Below are 20486 nucleotides of genomic sequence, written 5' to 3'. Positions count from 1 at the left end.
TTGAATGTACTCCTGCTGTAGTGTAACCAAAATAAATCCTGATGTGCTATCATTTTAAACCTGTCAACCCCTCCTCTGTCTTCAACACGGTAACCTCCATGAAGTCAACCACCTGCTCCCTCGACTGCAGTTCTCTGGTACCACTCCTGTGTCCAACGAAGATTGAAAAATTGTAGCCAAAGCCTCCGCTATTTGAACCCATGCCTCCCATAGTAACCTTGGCTGCATCCCGTCCGGACCGGGCGACTTGTCTACCTTCAGCGCAGTCAACCTTTTCAGTACTTCCTCTCCGTTTATACTCATCCTATCCATTTCCTCTACCCTCTCCTCTGATACTGCGGCATTTGGTGCATCCACTTCTTTTGTGAAGATAGATGCAAAGTACTCATTCTGTACGTCAGCCATGCCCTCTGCCTCCACAATAAGATTTCCCCCTTGGTCCTTAATTGGCCCCACCCTACCTTTGACTCACCTTTTTTTCTTGATAGGTTTGTAAAACAAATTAGGATTCCCTTTAACGTTACCCGCTAACCTTTTATCGTATAATCTTTTTACCCCTCTTATTTCCAAAAATAAGGGTTCTTAAGTGTGACGACACCTTGCATTTATATAGCGACCCCACGCAGGGCAGCGTCCCAGAGCGCTTGACAGTGACGGAGCACGACGCCGAGCCGGAGGGAGGGGGGGGAGGTGACTCTCGTCACCGTTGAAGAGGAAGGTCTTCAGGTGCGACCTGAAGATGGAGGGGAAGGAAGGGGCATGGCGGAGGGAGAGAGGGAGGGTGTTCCAGCGTTTCAGGCCGTAGTGGCTGAAGGTGCGGCCGCCGGTGGCGGGACGCCCGTGAACCGAAGACGGTTTGGCTTAGATACAATATTGAATTTATGTTATATTAAGTTATTTGCATTCATTTAAGGGAAAGGGTATTGAATAAATTTCAGCAACAATCCGAATTCAAGGCGTAAATTCTCAGTCTACTTGTATTTGTTTGATTTGCTAATGCATGTGATGTTGTTGTTGTTGTTGTTGTTGTGAACCAGGACACTGCACACAGTCCCCTCCCCCTCCCCCCACCCCAGCAAGGGGTCACACAGCGCACGCGCGACGAGGGGCACTCTCTCGCTGCCATTGGCTGGTTGTTGGAGCGACGTCACAATGCCTGCTCTGTGATTGGTCCGATTCGCAGCTCGTATTCAGCATGGCGGCTCCTGACCCAGAGACCAACTGTGAGTGAGGGAGTGAAGGAGGGAGTGAGGAGCACTGTGTACACACACACACACTGTACACACACTGCACACTGCACTCACACACACACTGCACACTGTACACACACACACACTGCACACTGTACACACTGTACACCCTACACACACTGTACACACACACACTGCACACACACACTGTACACACACTGTACACACACACTGCACACCCTACACACACACTGCACACACACACTGCACACACTGTACACACTGTACACACACTACACACGCACACTGCACACACACACACACACACACTGTACACACACACACTGCACACCCTACACACACACACACACTGCACACACTGTACACACACACTGCACACCCTACACACACACTGCACACCCTACACACACACACACTGCACACACACACTGCACACACACTACACACTGTACACACACACTATACACACACTACACATACTACACACACTCACTGTACACACACATATACTAGATACAGGCACAGTACACATTGTACACCCACTGTACATACACTGTACACACACTGTACACACGCACAGGTACTGTACATACACGCTGTACACTTACACACCATACACGCACACAGACACTGTACATACATACACACTGTAGATACACACACTGTAGATACACACACTATACATACACACTGTACACACACATACACTGTACACGCACACACTGTACATACACTGACACTAGATACAGGCACACAGGCACTGTACACACACATAAACTGTACACATACAGACACTGTACACACACACACACTACAAACACTGACACTAGATACAGGCACAGTACACACTGCGCACACACATACACTAGATACACACACGCAGGCACTGTACACACTGTACACACACACATACTAGATACAGGCACACAGGCACTGTATACATTGTTCACACACAGACACTGGATACACACACTGCACACACATTGTACACACCCTGTGCACACTGCACACACAGACACTGGATACAGGCACATTACACACACACACTGTACACACACTGTGCACACTGCACACACAGACACTGGATACAGGCACATTACACACACACACCGTGTACACGCATACCCTGTACACACATACCCTGTACATGCACACACTGTACACACACACTACACACAAACACACACACTGTGCACATACACATACTGTACACACATACACTGTACACACATACACTGTACATTCATACACACACTACACACACACATTGTACATAGATACACACACACTACATACACATATATACATACATACACACACTGTACGTACATACACACACACTGTATGTACACACACTGTACATACACACACACACACTAATCATACATGCACACATACTATACATACATACACACTGTACATACATACACACTGTACATACACAGACATTGTGCATACATACACACTGTAGATACACACACGGTACATATATACACACACACTGTACATACACTACATACACACACACTACATACATATACACACTGTACATACACACCCACTGTACATAGGTACACACACTGTACATACATACATACTGTACATACATACATACTGTACATACATACACACTGTACATACCCACACACACTGTACATACACAGACATTGTGCATACATACACACTGTAGATACACACACGGTACATATATACACACACACTGTACATACACACTGTACATACATACACTACATACACACACACTACATACATATACACACTGTACATACACACCCACTGTACTGTACATAGGTACACAGACTGTACATGCACACTGTAAATACATACACACTGTAAATGTGTACACACTGTAAATACATACACACACTGTACACACACACACATACACTATACAGACATACACTGTACTTACATACACACACTGTACATACTTACATACATATATCCACACACACATCCACACACACTCTTGAGTTCAAGCTCGAGCAGCTGGAGGCACTTCCTTCACACGTGTCTGTCCAGGGCACTCAAAGGATCCTGGAGTTCCCACATGGCACACATTGTGCCTGCAACCAGTCTCAGCTGCCCTGCCATATTCCCAGACATGTTTTATATTATTTTAATATAACTTATATATTTTATAATTATAATTTATACCTCATTCTCACTCTGCACCGAATTCTCACTCTCACCAAATTCCTTAGCAGAATTCGCGCTCTGTTCCACTTCACATAGTTTCGACTGGTCAGCTGACTTTTAAATCCCCAACATCTGGCCTATGGTTGACTTATTTGCCTGCTTACATGTAAGGTCGCCTCTACTTCAAGAAAGATTTCCCACTCTTCTGAATGAAAGCGTTCTCTCTTGCTCTCTGGTACCTCTCTTGCTCTCTGGTACCTCTCTTGCTCTCTGGTATCTCTCTTGCTGAAGAATTCCCACTCTCACCAAATTCCTTAGCAGAATTCTCACTCTGTTCCACCTCAGTTCCCTCCTCATACTGCTGGGCTCTCTGCTCTGCTCTCTGCAATCTATACTGTACCTAGACACAGACTAGATTATGTACATATACTGTACACACACTAATATATACTGTATATAGACAGACATACACACACTAGTATGCTGTATACACACACACACAGACTGTGAGTGAGACACAGAGCAGATTATATACATATACTGTACCCACACTAATATACATATATTGTATATACACACAGAATGTGAATGAGACAGAGAGGTACACACAGACAGACACAGAAACACAGACTGTGTATAAAATAGAGAGAAACACTGACACAGAAACTGAGTGAAACTCAGACATATACAGCGAGCGAGAGCCACACAGACACAAACTGAGTGAAACTCAGAGAGAGACACACATAGAAATATACAGAGAGACACATCCAGACTTGAGACAGAGTGAGAGACACAAACAGATGTGACAGAAGCAAAGAGAAGCACAGAGAGTGAGACACTCATACACTAAGACTGAGTCAGACAGAGAGAAAGACAAAGAGAGAGAGAGAGAGACAGCAACAGAGTCACTGTGAACGAGAGTGAGAGTCAGACGCGAACACAATGGACCTGAGAGAGAGAGAGTGCCAAACTCTGGCCCTGAGAAGCAAAGCCCTTCGTCTCTCTGGTGGATAACAGTCTAGGTTCACCAGCCTGATCATGTAGACTTTCCAAACCAGCAAACATTTAATAATCCTCGCATTTGACATCAGGAGGACATCTCAAAATGCTTCACAGAATTCACAGTGATTATATTTTTGCAGGCAAAACATTAGCATTGTATGTTAAAACATCCTTTAATTATTAATGGTTTAAAGAATGTTTGCAAATTAGCTCTTGAAAGTCTGGAACATGTTTACACACAAGTATCAAGCCATTGACATTTTTGGAACTCCAGTATTAAGGCAAGCATTACATTAACCCTCTGCAGCACAACCAGCACATCTCTCATATTTGTGACAATTTGTGTAAAGGAGTTTTTCATGTGCATTGTTCTTCCTGATTCTGAGTGTCATTCTTGACATTGAACCAAGGTTGATAGCTCTGTGTTGGTGTTCAATCTTAGGGCCTAATGCTAACTGTTGCTGTTTTCCCTTATTTACAGAATCGCCATTATGCCAGCTTTTCGACAGGTTGGGGAGAAACAGTTGCCCAATGAAATACTTTGTATGGTGTGGTCCCCTAAACGGGACCTTATTGCACTTGCTAACAAAGCTGGAGAGGTAATGGATCTATTTTGGTTTATTATTAATACCAATAATAACTTGCATTTATATAATGCCTTACATGCAAAACAAAATTGTCACAAAACACAGCATAGAATTGATTAGAAATAAAGTGAATATTGTTGGGTCAGTTGTAGAACTGGGCCATCCACTATTTATACCAGAATGGAATACGATAAGAAAATGTTATTTAATTTTTAGGTTTTGCTTCACCGACTTGCCCACTTTCAGCGTGTGTGGAGTTTGGCTCCTAATGAAAACACAGGGAAAGAAGTAACCTCATTAGCGTGGAGGCCTGATGGAAAAGGTAGAGTAAAAATTCAAAGTTTCTACGACCTACCAATCAAAGGTTCTTAAATTGTATACAGTAAAAATTGTATAAACTATATAATAAAAACATATTGTAATAATTTGTTTTTTTTCTGCCCCCCAACAGTTTTGGCCTTTAGTCTTGCAGATACTCGACGAATTGTACTGTGTGATGTAGAAAAAGCAGAAATTCTGCATTTTTTTACATTGGAAAATGTTGTGACTTGTATGCACTGGACCGAGGTGACAGATCAGCAAAGGTAACCGTACACTGAAATGCAGGATTTATAACCGTTGTGTTCACTCTAATATTTACAGTTGTAAAAAATTTTATGTGAGTTAAAACATAAGCGAATCAGTGGGTTATTTTCTCTCTTCCCCAACCCCTTCCATTCCAATTTATTGGATGAATCACCCTCATTATACAAATGGTATCTAATAGATGAATTGAACCTTAATAGTATATTTACATGGTCAAAATAATAAGCAACAATGACACAGGCTGATGATCAAAAGACACAGCGAGAGTTGCACTTGTGAAGTAGATTACTGATTGGGGTGATGAAGGCAGTTTGTAGTAGCACATTTAGGGGGAAATTTGAAGAAGTTGATTGATGGACATGAGACATAGTCTCGGGTTATTATTCAGATGGATCTCAAAGATATTAATTAATTCTGTACATTTTTAAGGTCCTTTGCAGATGTGCTATTGTTATGCAGCGAATTGGCCAGTGGTTAGCCCAACTGTATTTAAAAAAAAATGCACATGCATTTTCACTTAATGTTTTCATTGTTGGTATTAAAACAATGTGCCTGATAGTTACCATTGTTGGTACGGAGAAGTATTGTTATAACATAATCGTCTATGTCATACCTGCTGCATTTACAATAATGTGTGAAAGAAACAGCCATGAAGTGAATAACCAGTTTGTTCTGGGTGTTTATTTCCCAGGACTTCAGGAGAAACTCCTTTTACTGTTTCTGAATAGTGCCACAGGATCATTGATGTACACTTTAACAGGCAGACAGGATCTCGGTTTAACATTACCTCCAACGATGCAACAGTCCCTCAACACTGTATTGGAGTGTCATCCGAGAATATGAAGAGAAAATTCCAAAATGAGACTTGCATCCCAACCTTGTGACATATGCATATGACCAGATGCACAGTAAAAAAAAATGGGTTGAAGGGTGGAAGAGAGGGGGCTAAGTGGAGGGATTCTGGGACTGATAATTTTATGGAAGGGTTTCAAGAGATATGGGGCAAGGGCGGGTAATTTGAGTTGAGTTACAGATCAGCCACGATTGAATGGCCTGCTCCTGTGTTGCTGTGGAGTTCCAGAGAGCAAGGGCAGAATGGCTAATAGGAATTCTGGGGTTGGGTGGATTGAATTTGAGACACTGGTGTTTGCAGAGCAGAGTAATATTGAGAATTTGCGAACAAGCCGTCAGAGATAGTGGGAGAGAGTACAGATGCCTGAAAGAATCGCACTGTAAAGAGGCGAAAATGGACATGCAGTACTCGATAAAGCAAAATGTTTTTAATACTGTTTTTACAAATTTTCAGTGCAACCTCATCATTTAATTCAGTGGATGAAGAAGGAAGCCTTTTCTTGCCTAAATTACCTGCACTGCCAAAAAGGTAAGTCCAGTAAAATATGGTTGAAAATTGATGAAACTTGAAGTGTGAGGTAAATTTATTGAGGTAAACATGGCATGTAAATAAATCTGGGGGAGAATTACCTCTGGATCTGAATTTATTCTATTTTCTTAGTATTCAAAGTGTGCATAATCTAGTTTTCTTTAGGTTTTTTTTAGGATCTCCAAATTAAGATTAATTTAAGAATTTTCTAACTCCTGTGATCTTGAAATGCTACAAGTTTAGACTAAGGTATAGGTCAGGATTCTATATTGCAATCGAGGGCCAGAAATTGATAGATGCAGAAATTAACTTGCCTTTTTTTATTAGCCCAGTTGGTGGATTGCTTTTCCGGGGTAATAATCCCTCCAAAAAAAAATAATTATTTGGTCACTAAATCAAATTATTTGTGTTTATGGGACACTGCTGTGTGCAGTTGGCTGTCTGTGAAGTGCTTTGAGATGTCTCAACGACGTGATGAGGCGCTAGATCAAATGCAAGAATTATTATTATTATTACTTATTACTTTATTTTTGACATTTTTTGCATTTCTGTTACCTGAATAATAATTCTCTTTCAAAGATATAAATATCAGCAGAGAATAAAGCAGCTGATATTGGTAACCAACATCCTGTTCTTGCATTTGGGACCAGAAGGTCCTCCTTTCCCTTGTCCTTTGAAGTTGATGATGATTATGTTGAAGGATTATAGGAGTCCAAAAGGTTGCAAGCAAAGTATCACAGCTATCTTGCTACCGGCCCATCTCAAATCTCCCCTTCCTATCCAAGGAACTTGAGAGAGCCGTTGCTGCCCAGCTTCGTTCTTTCCTCTCCCCTCACTCCCTCCATGAACCCCTCCAATCGAGTTTCTGTGCTGCCCACAGCACGGAAACTGCTCTGGTCCCGGTCACAAATGACATCCTGACCATGAGTGACCAGGGCTCCCTCTACCTCCTCGTCCACCTCGACCTCTCCGCTGCCTTTGACAACGTGGACCACTCATCCTCCTCCACTACCTCTCCTCCCACCTCAACCTTCAAAGTTGTGTCCTTGACTGCTTCAGGTCCTAACTTTCACACCGCCTCCACTTCGTCTCAGCAAACGGCTTCTCCTTCAGCCCCCGCACCATCTTGTGCGGCATTCCTCAGGGCTCTGTCCTCGGGCCCCTGCTCTTCACCCTCTCTACATGCTCCCCCTTGGTGGCATCATCCGCAGACATGGGGTAAATTTCTACATGTATGTGGATGACACCCAACTCTACCTCTCTGCCTCCACCCTGAACTCCAGGACTACTGGTGTCCTGCCTGTCCGACATCAAGTCCTGGACGAGGCCCAACTTTCTCCAACTCAACATCAGCAAGACCAAGGCTCTCCTGATTGGCTCACACCAGCGTCTCCGCACCTCCGCACTGGCAGTATCAGCCTCCACGGCTGCACACTCAACCTCACTAAGCCAGTCAGGAACCTGGGTATCTTGTTTGACCCTGAACTTTCTTTTCTCCCCCACATCCGCGCCATGACCGGTACTGCCTACCACCACTTCCACAACATTGCCAGACTCCGCCACTGCCTCACCCCTCAGGCTGCCGAAACCCTCACCCATGCATTCGTCACCTCAAGGCTCGATTAACTCCCTCCTCATTGGCCTTCCCAACTCTTCCCTTCACAAGCTGCAGATCATCCAAAACTCTGCAGCTTGTGTACTGTCACCCACCAGGCTCCGTGACCCCATCACTCCCACCCTCACCCAACTCCACTGGCTCCCCATCCCCCAGAAGATTGAGTTGAAAATCCTTGTCGGATGGCCTTGCCCCCTCCTACCTCTCTGACCTGTGACTCCCTACCAACCTGCCCGCTCCCTCCATTCAGCGGGCACCGGCCTGCTCTAGGTCTCCGGTCCGACCCACCCTACCATCGGCGGCCAGGCTTTCAGCCTTTTTGCCTCCACACTCGGACTCCATCCCACAGTCTCTTCACCTTGCTTCCTCCCTTGCCTCCTTCAAGGCCGGTCTCAAGACCCTTCCCTTCGACCGTGCCTTTGGTATCCCTCCCACCTCTCTGCCTTCCTTCACACCTACACCATCCCTCCCCTATGCTCGAGCCCCAACACCTGACTGTTCAGCGCTTTGGGATGTCCTCCCGACGTGAAAGGCGCTCTTTAAATGTAATTTTGTTGTTGTATGTGGGATTTGCATTGAGGAACCACAGTCTGGAAAACCAGGCAGACCTTCAATAGTCTAAGGTGTTGCTGAAAGGTATCCAAATTTTCTGTTTAATATTCAATTCTTAGTAGCTTTGTGTGCAGCTACCATTTTTTCTTAGTCTTGGTAATCCACAGTTAACTAAACATCAGGTGAATTAATTGTGGTGTGCCTTCAAGGTTATCTCCTTCATCTATTGGGGCATCTGATGTTGACACAAAAACTGTCATAAGTTTAACTTGGATCTCCTAATGATATAATCAGCTCAGAGTTCAATTTTATGGCCTTTTTGGGGCTCGACAGTTTGCTGAAAGCCATTACAAAGGGTAATCAAGAGACCATATTTTGCTAATGATCCAATGTACCTGGCTCCAACATTGATAAGAACTTGGCAACTCGGAGGAAAAAAATGTTTAGCATTTAAATATTAAATAAGAAAAAGAAACATTATTTAAACAAAACTTCAAAGAAGAAATAAAGTTAAAATTTAAAAAGTGGGAAGTTGGCTTGTAAAGTGAAAAAAAGTTGAGACTTCTAAAATCATAGTAGTATTCTTATTAAAATGTATGATTATTCAGTGTCCCATTGTATGAACTAAATTAAAAACATTGTATAAACTAAATTTAAAAAATGGGAATCAAATGAGTTCTAAATTCACTGGAGCTGTTGCAACTTATAACCATTATGATCTTGTTTATTAGTGGAGTAAATCTCACAAGTCAAATACATCAGTTACTGTGAATGAATTTTTGTGTTCAATGTCATGATCTGGCTTAATGCCTCAGGTGTATTTTAATTTTAAATATTTTGTGAATAGCCAGTGGTTCATATTTCATTCCAACTAAGAAAGGTTCTTTGCATTTAGTGGCAGTATTTTTAAAAAAAATTCTTAATCCCAGCAGCTAAAGCTACCCGCCAGTCACATATTCAGTCATAAAACAAATGTGTCTTTTTTATTTGTAGTTCTATGATCTGCTGAATCTATAAATGTTTAAAATTAACTTGTAAAGTTATGAGTATGACCTCACCTCATCATATCACAGTGCCACATCACATAGGACTATAGGACTAGTTGCTATGTATACAGTGGTATACAGACCAGCCCTGCTGCGCTTCAGTGATATAGAACTGGATTAGAATTAATAAAATGGCTATCACTATATGTATGATGCTGCTTCTAATTCACCTGTAACCTATTTATCATGCAAATTGAAATTCATATTAACATCCTCTCCCATTGTTTATATTATTTTAAGTAATTATTATAATTGTGATATGTTAAATATTAATAAAACTTGAATTGAGATGCTTTATGGTGTTTTTCATGTGCATCTTAATTTTTTCCCTTTGTCTCAGTTACAGTACTTCTGCAAAGATTTTCAGGTACGTTCAGAATCCAATAAGTCTTCAGAGTGTTTAAAAATCAGAGTTAATTGACTAAATGACAATTCGTCCTTTTTTTCTTGTTTAGTGAAGAAAAGTCAGATGAGATCACAAAGCTTTTAGGTGATAAAAGGTACTGTATAAGCTTCCTTTCTTCCTCACTCAGCAAATATGATTTCCTTTGTGGGGAGCTAAGTGGGGTCTCCGTGTAACTGAAGTAGTTCCAATGTGACATGCTTAGCGATGGAAGGTCAGAATCGAGCCAGCCCTGTGTGTTGGTCCAGTTCCTGAGCCAGACGAGTCCACAGTACTACAGAGCACCGCTTACGTCAGCACAGCTACCTCGCACATCAGTGGGACTGATCACTGGTGGCAGGGATTCTTCTCACTCAGCTCCTGATAATCCTGCAAGACAAAGTGGGTAGGATAGTCCTAGATTGGACTAGCAGAATGTAATCAAAATATTTTTAATCAATTTCCTCTGACTTTTTTTTAGATGAAACAATGCCTAAAATTTGCTACAAACATACAAAATAACCTTATTCATGCCATAATAAGAGCGGGATTTAATTTTAATGTTTTCTGTTTTCTTCCTGGCAGGCTGAATGCCCTTGTTCTAGGGGGGGATTCTGGTTTCATTGAATTATATGCCTATGGAATGTACAAGATTGCAACAGTGACCCAGGTAATGATAGTTATTGTGCATATGTTTATTGTAGAAATCTTGTTGCCCAAATATATTATGATACAACGTCTGGATTAACTTTAAAGTGAGGTAATTAAAATATGTCCACACTTAATATTGCAGCAGCTCACTACATTAACCAGCTATTTCCTCCAAGGTCTTGGCTTCATTGGGAAAATGGTTCTATTCGAAATGGACACGTAACAGGTTAAATTTTCTTTCAGAGAACAGTTATATCTTGTTTTTTGAATGGAAAGATCATGTGGTGTCTACAATTTTCCAGGTTGCAGGCTGCTGTCTGGATCTCTGCTTTTCCAGTGACCTGAAATCTTTGTGCGTAATCACAAAAATTCAACTTTCCACAGAAACTGAGCCAACCATCACCTATTTTCAGGTAAGATTTCTCATGTTAGTTGAAAATGTGTATTTAACTGGCTGCCTTGACCATATATAATTGTTCTAATGTACAGATTGTCGAATGTTAATGATAATCTTGCAATGACTGGATGTTACACCTACAGTGCCAGAATAATGAAGATGTCCAATTAATGAGTGTTTCTAGAGCTTTGCTTTAGATTCAACAATGCTGTTCAATGTTCCAATACAATTTTAGGGTCAATATCCATCCTTATTCCACCTGTCGTTAAATGCACATTGTCACAATCAGGAATATTCTGCAGAATTAAAAAAGTGCGTAACCCAAATTGTAAAAGTGAAACCAAATGTCCTGTTTCTTTGTATGATAACTTAATTGTTTGCCTTACACAGTTGGACACTGCTTTGCTGTCAAATTGTTTACCTGAAGTAACACGAATGGCACGAAAATTTACTCATATTTCAACACTTCTCCAGGTATTGTGGTAAATGTTAGCAAGCACTGTATTTGCACCGTGAGTTAAAAGTGTCTCGAGTGCAAAACATATTCAAAAATTGATATCTAATTTTTTGTATTAAGAAATGAAAATAATTTATCTTTGTTAAAAAAAATGTTTTGTTTGCTGGGAAATATGATTCTATTTAGCAAACAACTTAATTGATGAATTAAGTAGCAGTTGCTCTGCTGGATTCACTGAAAGATTATTATCTCAAGGAGCTGCCAGAAAACTTGATGTCACACTTGAAACAAGTCAAAACTTTGATCTGTTTACTAAAACTGTGAATGGCTGAAGTATCTGCCAAAATAATCTTTCAAGCCAAGTTGCAGTAAATGCTAAAGAAATACAATACAAAATTACATTAGTATAGCGCCTTTCACGTTGGGAGGATGTCCCAAGGCGCTGGCACCCAGTTGCACCCTGTTTTAAAATGGTGCTTTGTGGGCTACAAATTAGACATCGTGTTAGAACGGAGTGTACTATAAAAATGGCCACCAGTCAGCAATTCCGGATCGTTAGGTCGCTGCTGTTGTAACTTCCTGTGTGTAGGAAGCTGAAAACACTCTCGAGAGCATTTCCAGCAATTGCTGGGAAATTACAAGTCACCAGGAGGCCTCTATGCACAGGAAGCCAACCAGTCAGCACTGTACCATGGACCCCGCTGCTGTACTGTTGTGGGTCCGTGGTACACCCTGGCTCTAAATGGACCTGTGCTGTACTGAAACTCTTTATGCCTGCTTTGTGCCTGTAGTTCATCTCAACAGAGAGTCTGTTTTATCAATGTCAAATCACACCATAGAGAGCTGGTTATTGGGGGAACGGATGGAATTTGGTATGGTTCCTGGGCTAGATCACCCATCTTGTTCCAAGAAACAAATGTAAATGCAGGGTTTATAGAACAATTAAGTCCTTGTCACTCCATAAGATTAACTGTAGCAGCAGTTTAATTGAGAATAACACATTTATGTGGTGCCCTTCAGGTGAAGGCATGTCTCTTTAAGTGTTTGACAAATGAGGATGTTGATCAAAGGTGTGATCAGAGAGACATGGTTTAGAAAGATTTTGAAGTTGAGAAGAGAAGCAGTCAGGCAAAGGATATTGGGATAGAATTTCAATGATATTGGACATTATCAGTATACCATTTTATTATGGTGAAAATTGCTCATATTGATACATTTTGTTTTATTCGCAGTACCAAAAGCTGTCTTTGGCTTGTATGTGTGAAGCATGGGAGGATATTTTAATGCAGATGGATCTAAGACTGACTACGTTTGTACAGGTTGGTGCTGATTGCAAATATATTCTGGGTAAATGTATTTTTGTGGAGTCTTGTAACGTATTGGTTAGAGCACTCACCTCGCAAGCGAGAGGTCCCGGGTTCAATTACTGGGCAGGGTAAAATCTTAGGCAAGTTTCCTTACAGCACACTGCTCTGTTCACCTTGCAGTAAGAAGGAACCCATCTGTTAGTCGATCGGCCGATTGCTTTTCCGGGGGCAAAGATTGCAATAAATTTTATGTAGTCACTTTGGCTGTCCCATGCACGATAATTGCGTACAATTGTTCTGTTACTTGATAGATAGGTACTGCATTTATTTAGTTTTTTTTAAAAGGCATAATCATACCTATATTACATGGTCATTTTATGGTCTTGGGTGTAAAACAACTAATTGAGGTAATGCACTTCAAGCTTTACTAGTTTTGTGGTTGGGTCCACTTGTTGTAAAATGATATGACAAGAGGACCCATTTTCTGCTTGTGAGCTTTATGCAGTATGTGAAATTAATTCAAAGATACCCTGTTAGTGCTTGTGAGATGCTGGCTAAGAACTGCGGACAGGAAGATGGTGGCAATGCTCTCACCTATTTCATGCTGAGATGTGTCGCCTACCGGAAAACTCGCAGGGAGTTCTTGTTACCTACTATCCACCTAGTGATAGCCGAACCCACGCTTGTCAGATGTCGAGCAACCAACTAGTGACTATCCTCCTTGGTGGGGAGTAAATGATCTCTCTTTGGAGCTGAACTGGCTCCAAGGTGACATGCCTGGCAATGGAATGTCAGAATCAAGCCAGCCCTCGGTGGTCTCAGTAGTCCGGTTCCTGAGCCAGGATGGTCCACAGTATTCTAGGGCACTGCTGATGACAGCACAGACAGCCTGGGCTCATTGGCAGGACCTGGGTTTTCATATGTAGGTGGGATGCATGGAAATCTCAGTTTGGTTTGGATACTCTTAAGCACGGTGATGGGTTTCTGCATGCGTCAGACACCTGGTTGGGCAAAGAAAAAGAGAATAATTCCTAAATTCACTCAACTTAACTAATTTCCCTTATCCACATTCTGATGAACATTTGTCCGCTTTTGCCCTTTCCCTCTCTTTCAAAACATGTTTCAAATCATGCCTCTTCGACCACATCTTTCCTCTCCACACCCCACTCAGCAGCCTCCCCCTCTCTAGTGCCTATCCAACATTGTTAAGCGCTTTGAGATGTTCTCCTGACATGAGAGCTATATACATTTTAAAAGGCATAAACATGCCTATATTACATGATACAAAATGACCATGTAATATAGGCATGTTTATACCTTTTAAAAAAAACTAAATAAATACAATACCGATCTATCAAGCAACAGAATGTATTGTATTTGAACTGAGCACTGAACAGTGGCAAAGCCTGACTCCAAGCCGGGGGGAGTGGGGGAGGTGACCGTAAGCACAGTCGAAGAGGAAGGTTTTCAGGCAGGAGTTGAAAGAGGGGAGAGGGGAGGCAAGGCGGCCAAGAGGGGAGAGAGGGGGCAAGGCGGGGGCAAAGGATTAAGGGAGAGCGATCCAGAGTTCCAGAGGCCGAAAACTCGACCTCTGATGGTGGGGCGGAGGGTGCGAAGGATGAGCAGGAGGCTGGTGCCAGTCGAGCGGAGGCACCGAGTGCTGGATTGGGGAGTGAGGAGGTCGGAGAGGTAGGGAGGTAGCAGTGAGTGGATGGATATGAACACGAGAGTGAGGATCTTGAAGTCTACCCATTAACTAACACGCATGATTACATATTCCATTTTTATTGCAGTTGTGAATTCCTAAGCTTCTAACTTTGACTCACCTGTTGAGTTCACTGTCCAAGAACAGTCTTTAATTATGGCAAAATGTTTTTTAGGAAAGGTCAACAGGTGCTTTAGTTACTGAAAGGGCCGTAATGCTTCCAAAAAGTCTTGGCCTTGCAGAAGTCCAATTGTATTTACATTTTGTTTCACCTTGAACTCAAACCGAGCTCCATTTGTTTAGTGATAAATCTTACTTTTAATCATCCCTTCTAAGCTAAAATTCTATTAAACAACTCTGTCATTGAGATTTGTGCAAGAGAGCTGGCAAAATGTCTGTTAAATTATATCTTAACATACAGCACTGTGATGGGATCTTAGTTTTGTACTTTTAACTTACTTATACTTATGGTCTTTTTGAGAATCATAACTTTATAATTAAAAATGTTGCATACTAGCGATTTTAGTAATCATCAGTTAGATATAGGATCTCCAAATAGACCTTCATAATGTATTTGACATTTGGATGTCATTTAAAATTCTCATATTTCTATTTTCTTGAGATTATTTAATTTCTTGAAAATCCAACCTTTATTTCTCTGGTGTGTGTGTATAAACCTGGTACACTAAACCAATTGGAACAATCTGTCAACATCTGGACAGTTAATAATAATAACAATCCTTGCATTTGATATAGCGCTTTTCACGTCTTCTAGACGTCTCAAAGCGCTTCACTGTAAAGTGAATTCACTGGATAATTGTGGGCGAAATGCGGCAACCAATTGCACACAGCAGTGTCCCACAAACAGTCGTGGATTGAAGTAACCAATTTATTACTGTTTTTTTTTCTTGAGGGATTATTATTAGGCGTGTGGAGTAAGGAAACTTGCCCAAGGTTTCACCCTGCCGGGAATCGAACCCAGGTGTCTTGCTTGCAAAGCGAGTACTCTAACTCACTGAGCTACAACACTCCAGTTGTTCATTTCATATAGCAATGAAACTTTAGATAATGACATAATTAATTCATGTATTACCATAAGATCTCAATCTTTAAAATATTATAAAGCACTGCAAGAAATTTCATCCACCCAAGATGTGAATTCCTCACGGACTGTTGTTCTAGACTCCTCTTGCTGTCACAGCCATGTCATTTAATCTTTATGGAACATGTAACATCCTTGATGATATATTAGTCCTTAAGACAGACTTTAACATCAAATCCTCTCTATTTTGTTGGTTGCTTTGTTATATTCTTATGAAGAAGAAATTGTTAACCTTCATTATAGTCAACCTAATTGTTTTCAATAGCCTTGCTCATGCCCAGCATTCTCCCTATTACTAAGATTTGAAATGCTTGGGCATTAATTCATTAGAGAGTCCTACATCCTCACTAATATAGACTGGTCCCATTATGGATATGAAATCATGAAGATAATGGATCTCTGGGTTTGTATGTGTGTGTGAGTGTTTGTGCTTCTCTAACTTTCTCTGTGTACCTGTCTGTCTTATCTTGTCCTTTAGTAGAATCTTTCCACTTTGACTCGCCAGTTCATGTCACTCCATTAAATTGCTATCCTGGATACCTCATGTGCACAAATTTGAACATAGTTTCAGACATTGCAGCCTGACTTTACTTACACAGGTATTCAGCATGTGGATACAGCATTCTACTGTAGTTGAACATTTTATTTGGTTTGCTTTGTAATCATGTCGTACACACCAATTCCATTAAAAAGAGTTGAGAATTGAGGATTTTTTTCCCAGGAGGAAAACAATTATCACTGGTATTAAATTGTGTGTTGCAAATGGAAAATATATAATTTTAAATTTTATCATCTTTATTTTAGGAAAAAAATACAAAAACTTCAGTGCAAGAAGAATTCATGCAACTACTAATGTGGGGTAAAGCAAGGTACGTGTGGCCAGCTAAATTACTTCAAGGATGTTATACATTCATAATGAGGTAAAACTAAATGTTCAGTGTAATTTGATTGTTAGTCACATTAATGTTGTACTTGGATGCACAAGGAACAGAATCATGATGAAGCATGTGATTGGATAAATGTTTCATTATTTCTCTACATGGAGGTTTGGTTCATTAAAGTATGTTTACGTCAGCAAGTTGGTGTCTTCATGAATTAACTCAGTGTCTACAGTCTCCATACATGTGATTGAAGCATATTATACTTATACTAAAAAGGACCTAGAAGAGACCATTGCAAAAGTACCGATGAGCTTCCATTGTGAAATTGAATTATCTAGATGCAATTGAGCAGATTGTATTGATATGAAGTAACACAGTACAAAGATCTGGGCAGGTAATCAGTATTTGCCTGTTGTAACCACTGTGTTTCTTTTTACAGTCCAGAGCTCCAGTCTTTGTTGATGAACCAGTTAACAGTTAAGGTAAGTCAAAATATATCAATATAGAATGTGCTGAAATGCTCTCAAGAGAATCTTCTACTGATTTTGAGTATATCAATACAAATAGCAGTGACAACAGTTTCATTTCTTTGCTGTAATTCCTAAATAGTGATCTCTAAATGTTTGCAGTGTTGATTAAAGACATTTTGTTTGTTCACAATTGACAGGGTCTAAAGAAACTGGGCCAGTCCATAGAATCGTCCTATTCCACTATTCAGAAACTGGTCATTAGTCATTTACAAAGGTGAGTAATGGTCACTTTTTATTTAAAATAGACCAGTGGAACTGAATGTGTTTATGATGTGATTTGGTAAGATTAATCTCTTGATTATAATGCTACGTGACATGTGGTATATGGGTTGATCTAGAGTTTAACGTCTGAGAATAGTTTCTCAAGAAAATATTTTGAATGACTTCTTTTGGCAATCTGTACAAAAAGAAAATATGTGTGTCAGTCCTAAAAGATGGCTGAATATTATACCTGTTAAAATGGGCACCAATAAGAAAATAAATAAATCATTCTGGAATGGAACAGAAAATACCATGTCCACTTGATATATTTAGCAAATTGGCACTTAACAATTATCCCCCAGGAGTGAACAGGAAAAAAATGAGGCATTCCACAGAAAGTACCAGTTCACAGTAACAATGCAAAAAAGCTAACTATTAAACATGGGTAACTATTCATCATGTCTAATAGAATAGTGACATACACGTATAGTCCAGGGATCAATTAAGCCCACAAAATAATATTTTTAACTGAAAGAGGCACATGTGGCAGAAGGTTGCACGTCATTTCATGTGGTTTGAGTCAAACTAATGTTTGCAACTATCTTTGGGTGGTGTGACTTATATTAATGAGCTTGTTAAATACAAATCGATGCTCTCTCCAGTAATTGAGATATTATGTTGGAAGAAGCAATGGTTTCCTAAAAATATGTACATTGAATGTCTTAATGGAGCGTCAAACTCAATTTAGCTTTAAGGGCCTAGAGCAGAGAAGCATGAATTACAGGGCCAGATAGATTGGCTTTCTGTAAAGATTGTCCACTGCTGAAACATTTTCTGAAAATGACCACTCCTGGTGTCACTGGAATCGCTGCTAACATCACTTTGCAACATACAGGAAGTGACAGCAGTAGCTGGCAATGTGGGAGCCTTTCTGCGTGCTTCCTTATAAACAGGTTTTGAGTTTATAGACCCAAACAACTAAGTTATTCCTGGGCTGCCAGGTACCATCAGCCTACAGTCCACATCATTCTGATTATCTGCAGCGGACACACTGCAGACAAGCAAACATGCAGATAATTGGGTGGCATGCAAACTAGAAATTGGCCACCTTGCTGAGTAAAAGTTGTTCACTATCACTGTAATACTCTGCTCTTCCTCTCTCTCTGTCTGACACTATTTCTCAGACAACAACAAAATAACATTTATAGAGCGCCTTTCATGTCGGGAGGACGTCCCAAAACGCTGAACAGTCAGTTGTCGGGACCCGAGCATGGGGGAGGGGTGGTGTAGGGGTGAGGGAAGGCAGAGGTGGGAGGGCGAGTGAAGGCACAATTGAAGAGGAGGGTCTTGAGACCGTCTTTGAAGGATGCGAGGGAGGAAGCGAGGCGAGGAAGTGTGGGATGGAGTTCCAGAGTGTGGGGGCAGAGAGGCTGAAAGCCCGGCCACCGATGGTAGGGAGTGTCGGGCGGGACACATGGAGCAGACCGGAGCCCACTAAATGGAAGGAGCGGGCAGGTTGGTAGGGAGTCAGCAGGTCAGAGAGGTAGGAGGGGGCGAGGCCATGGATGGCCTTGAAAGTGAGGACAAAGATCTTGAATTTAATTCTCTGGGGGATGGGGAGCCAGTGGAGCCACCTTTTCTCTCTCTTTCTGTCATTTTTTTCTCTTCAATTTCAACCTTGGGTCAGCAGGTATTTTTGTTCTACTTGTCACATGGGTGGGGTCAGATCCACAGAACGTTTGATTAACATCCCTGGAATAAGTCAACCCAATATGCAAAATTGAAGTTGTTGAAAGATTCTAGGTGAGGTAAAATATTAGAAAATTAGTGCACCATTTGTTTGCCTATTGTAGTATATGTTTGTCTTTGGATTATAGAGACTTGATGACTCATGGAACTGATTTCAGCCTTTTTTGTTCTCTCTCTTTCTGTTTTGCACATATTCCTGCGAGTATTTCATTTGTTTCAGTATTTTATTTTACAGTGGCTCAGAAGCTCTTCTGTATCATTTAAGCGAGTTAAAAGGAATGGCAATGTGGAAACAGAAATACCAACCTTTAGGATTGGATGTATCAGCAATAGAAGGTACTGTTGCTTTAAGCTTTTTAAATCTTTAGATATTCAATGTTTGTGATTTTTTTTCAGAAAGGACTTTTTTATTTGCCAGTAAACATTCTGATGAAGTATTGAATAATCATGGGAGTCTTTACTTTTACATTATTGCGTCTCATTGTAAACCTTTTTTTAAAAATTGTAGAATTATACTATTTTTACCATTCATTATTTTTAATAATAGTTTGCTTGTCGAACACAAAAGCTAGGATTTAACCAATGCTATTGAATTTTACTTTTCTGTCAGTGGTACATTGTGAACATTTGTGTTATATCGTGTAATTATGACCACAAAGTAGAGCCTGGGTTACTTGCTGTTTTAACTATAGTTCCCACCACTCAATTTAATAGTGATATTATTTAAGCAACCAACGTTATAATCCTTGTGCCCTGTGCTTCCTTGATGTAACATATTTGTGCTCCAATAATCGACTCTACCAAAATAACTAGGTAGAAATTCCACCTGGGTTTAGATTCACTCTATTTATGCAACAATTCAGAGCATTGTGAATGTGTCATTTTCTTAAATACAGTCTTTAATTTTGAAGCCAATTTTTATAAGCTCTTTTAAGAACGACAAAAAAAATTCAAAGTTAAAACTGAATTATAATAATCCTTGTAT

At 40.7% G+C, this 20486-nt stretch overlaps 1 protein-coding gene across 2 annotated transcripts in view; it reads left to right on the top strand.

Moving 5' to 3' along the window:
• Positions 1 to 1144: 1144 nt before the first annotated feature.
• Positions 1145 to 20486, top strand: part of anapc4 (anaphase promoting complex subunit 4) — a 34734-nt gene continuing 15392 nt past the window's right edge. The window contains exons 1-15 of one of the 2 annotated variants that reach the window (XM_042341123.1): positions 1145 to 1223; positions 4855 to 4972; positions 5177 to 5282; positions 5412 to 5544; positions 6852 to 6926; positions 10486 to 10506; positions 10595 to 10639; positions 11107 to 11191; positions 11475 to 11585; positions 11960 to 12043; positions 13259 to 13345; positions 16945 to 17009; positions 17461 to 17503; positions 17689 to 17765; positions 19737 to 19837. In XM_042341123.1, coding sequence (XP_042197057.1) covers positions 4865 to 4972; positions 5177 to 5282; positions 5412 to 5544; positions 6852 to 6926; positions 10486 to 10506; positions 10595 to 10639; positions 11107 to 11191; positions 11475 to 11585; positions 11960 to 12043; positions 13259 to 13345; positions 16945 to 17009; positions 17461 to 17503; positions 17689 to 17765; positions 19737 to 19837 — 1141 coding nt within the window. In that variant the 5' untranslated portion in view covers positions 1145 to 1223; positions 4855 to 4864. Of the gene's footprint in view, positions 1224 to 4854; positions 4973 to 5176; positions 5283 to 5411; positions 5545 to 6851; positions 6927 to 10479; positions 10507 to 10594; positions 10640 to 11106; positions 11192 to 11474; positions 11586 to 11959; positions 12044 to 13258; positions 13346 to 16944; positions 17010 to 17460; positions 17504 to 17688; positions 17766 to 19736; positions 19838 to 20486 lie in introns of both variants that reach the window. The other variant, XM_007889060.2, reaches the window with a different exon arrangement.

Source organism: Callorhinchus milii, unplaced genomic scaffold, assembly GCF_018977255.1.
Source record: "Callorhinchus milii isolate IMCB2004 unplaced genomic scaffold, IMCB_Cmil_1.0 Scaffold1, whole genome shotgun sequence".
Taxonomy (NCBI): Eukaryota; Metazoa; Chordata; class Chondrichthyes; order Chimaeriformes; family Callorhinchidae; genus Callorhinchus; species Callorhinchus milii.
This window is presented reverse-complemented; position numbering and strand designations above follow the sequence as displayed.